The 3,170-nt window shown below is 37.5% G+C and overlaps 1 protein-coding gene across 2 annotated transcripts in view; it reads left to right on the forward strand.

The window, feature by feature from the left end:
• The window catches only part of tbxa2r (thromboxane A2 receptor), a 17,496-nt gene that overhangs the window by 8,736 nt on the left and 5,590 nt on the right, over window positions 1-3,170 (forward strand). For both annotated transcript variants that reach the window (XM_015373104.1, XM_015373105.1), the window contains exon 2: window positions 752-1,609. In XM_015373104.1, coding sequence (XP_015228590.1) covers window positions 827-1,609 — 783 coding nt within the window. In that variant the 5' untranslated portion in view covers window positions 752-826. The remainder of the gene's footprint in view (window positions 1-751; window positions 1,610-3,170) is intronic.

Below are 3,170 nucleotides of genomic sequence, written 5' to 3' on the forward strand. Positions count from 1 at the left end.
AATAGGAGATGACGCTGCCTGCTTATGCGCTCTTTGTCAGAGAACCAAGCCACAACTGGGTTCAGTTCTGTCTGGCACGGACCGTTCTCGGTTAGGTTTCGAAAGGGTAGTGTAAAAGGGGCTTATATTGCGCTCGTCCTTGTCATCTTCCACGAACAGCATATCTCAGCAGAGAACAAAGATTTTCTTTTCCCCAGACTCTTCTTCCAGGTCTGCTCGGAAAAGCCTACATAGGTTCCTCTTAGACATTATCCTTTTTTTCTGTTATATACATGCCTCTCACTCAATAATAATAAAAAAAAAAAACTTTTAACAGGATAAATTAGGACTCGAATGGAGTTTTCAAGGTGGAAAACAATCTGGTAGATTCAAAGTGATTTATAAAACTGGGATTTCAAGAAATACTTTAACTTAATCTAAGAATCCTGAAGTTATCATGTTGGTGTTATTCTTTTACATTTGCCTTCTGCTGACAGAAATATTGACACATGAAATGTTAATAACAGAATGCTGAATTTTGGAAGAATCTTTCCCAACCAGTGTTTGATCCATAGCCTATTTTTGCTTGCGAAGTATAAACCTCCTGATGCAACTACTGTAGTCTATTTCAATGTTTTTACTGGTTTCAGAAGTTATTTGGGTAGCTTTTTGAAAAACAAAACTGTATATCATTTTAAAAACATTTATTTGTATCTCCAAATCAATGTTTAAATAGACAATTGAATTGCAACTTCTATTTTCATTTCTTTAGGTTGGATGAAGTGATTTTCCCAAACTACATGTCTTCAAATCTAAATTTCAAGATCAGAATTTCCACCTGAGCATCATGGCCGACTCAAGCAACGTCTCATCCTGTTATGCCAACACCAGTACTCCATATATATATGCCCCTGCTGTGGGTAAAGTTTATTACTCAGCCACCTTCACCACTCTGGGCCTCATCTCAAATCTTATCGCCTTTATTGTCCTGATCAAATCCTGCAAGGAGACACGAAACCAATCACGCTCTTTCTTTCTCATCTTCCTGGGTGGTCTTGTGGTCACGGATTTCATGGGTCTGCTGGTCACTGGCTCTTTTGTGATCTCATTCTATGTTACACATGTTGATTGGAGTAAGTCAGATCCTACCTGCCACTTTTGTAACTTCATGGGAATGTCTATGGTCTTCTATGGATTGTGCCCTTTGCTACTTGGTGCCACCATGGCCATTGAACGCTTTATTGGAATCAACCTCCCATTTGTACGTTCGTCCCGAGTGTCAAAGAAAAGAACTGTCTCCATGGTGCTAATGGTGTGGTTTATTGCTGGAAGCATATCGATGCTGCCAATCCTAGGCTTTGGTAGCTACCACATTCAAACACCTGGCTCCTGGTGTTTCATCAACATCACCTCCAAGAGAGGTGACTGGACATTTGCACTGCTCTTCTCTTTGGTTGGACTAATCAGCATTGCTACATCCTTTTTCTTGAACACTGTGAGTGTGGTGACCCTGATCAAGTTATGCTGTGGAGCAGAGAGGAGACAGCGGCGCAGAGACCATGAAGTGGAAATGATGGTGCAGCTCATACTAATCATGACCATTGCCACAGTATGCTGGTGCCCCTTACTGGTAAGATATTCTTTTTTTTATCTCATTCATTTTCATTCTTTTTTTTTTTTACATGTTTTTCTTTTATTTTTATAATTTAGAATTTACAAAGTAATCCATCAAATTTTCTGGTTAAGGTGTTAAAACTTTGATGTAAAATTGTATCTCAATCTTAGATAAATGGTATAAAAGAAATTAGGAAACTTGATAAAATAAATGTATTATGAAGAATTGAGGTGAAAGCATGATTTTCTTATACAAAAAATAACAAAAAAAAATAAATAAATAAGGTAAATGTTATATCCCCACCCATCCCCTCACTCCAAAATCCCAAGTCAGATAGACTTGTCTATCTATCTGAAGTAACCCGATTAGCATACGTATAGAGTCCAACATGGTTTACTCTATTCTCAGTATCCTTACAGTTGTTATGAGTGAATCAGGATTTTTGAGGATGAACATTAATGAATAGATGTCAATAAGATGACTTCTAAGCAGAGTATTGCTGGATATGTTGTTAAGAGGTTTAGAGCAGGGTTAGGTAATCAAGGGTCCCATGGTAACCCCGGAAAAGCTGCAAAGAGCTACAGCAGAGGTGGGGGGGTCTGTTTTCAGGACAACTATTGGTTGTACGCATCACCAATCTTACTTCTATGGATAAATATTAAGGAAAAAGGCCAGTTTTGAAAATAGGACCTAAAATTTTCCCTAAATCTAGAATTCATGGGACACATAACATTTTGAAGACATATCTCCAGCGAATTTTTTTTTAACAGTATACCTTCATAAAAAGCACTGTATGTGCAGGAAAACTAACTCTTCTCATCACCCTAAACACACCACCCCTACTTCAGAATGAGGTAGTTGGTGGGGTCTTCCTGTAAGAAGTGTTACTCCTTGATAGGGAGATTAACAGGGCAATACTGGAAGGAAACAGAGCAAAGGCTTCCGAACTGCGACAAGGGGGTACCGGTAGTTAACTTTTTCATTTTTACCATCCACCTGAAATACAACTTTTGTAAAAAAAAAAAAATAGCAATTGTCTGCCCAGAATTTTGCCTAGAATTTTGCGACTGTCAGCTGTTTAGCCGACAATGACAATCCAGCTCCCATCCAAAAGGTAATGTCAAACAAATCAGAAATACATAATAAAAATAGTACAATGAGATGAAAAAGAAAGTAAATTCATATTAGAAGTGTTATGGTTGAATTGAACTGAAAACATGGAGAATACAGAAGTACTTCTGTCACTGGAACCAAGGGAGGGATGTTTAGCCCTTGAAAATATATATCCAGAACTCCTATGGAAGGGTGTTACATCAATGCATATTCATCTTTTCAAATTAGACAAACAGCAGGTCTAAATCCATTTGAGACATTTGCAGCAAGAAAGTGGATTTGATGGTAGAGGTATACATTTTGTTACAAATGGTTACCCTCCTTTTTGTTTTTTTGATTTTTCTTTTAATAAACTCTGGTTGAATTGCACATAGCTGGACTGTATCTACTATAAGGAGGACTTCTAAGGGCTTAAAATCTCCCTAAAACTGTACATTTTAAATGTGACAAAAGTATATATATA

The sequence above is a fragment of the Cyprinodon variegatus genome, unplaced genomic scaffold, assembly GCF_000732505.1.
Source record: "Cyprinodon variegatus isolate N-32 unplaced genomic scaffold, C_variegatus-1.0 Scaffold80, whole genome shotgun sequence".
Classification (NCBI taxonomy): domain Eukaryota; kingdom Metazoa; phylum Chordata; class Actinopteri; order Cyprinodontiformes; family Cyprinodontidae; genus Cyprinodon; species Cyprinodon variegatus.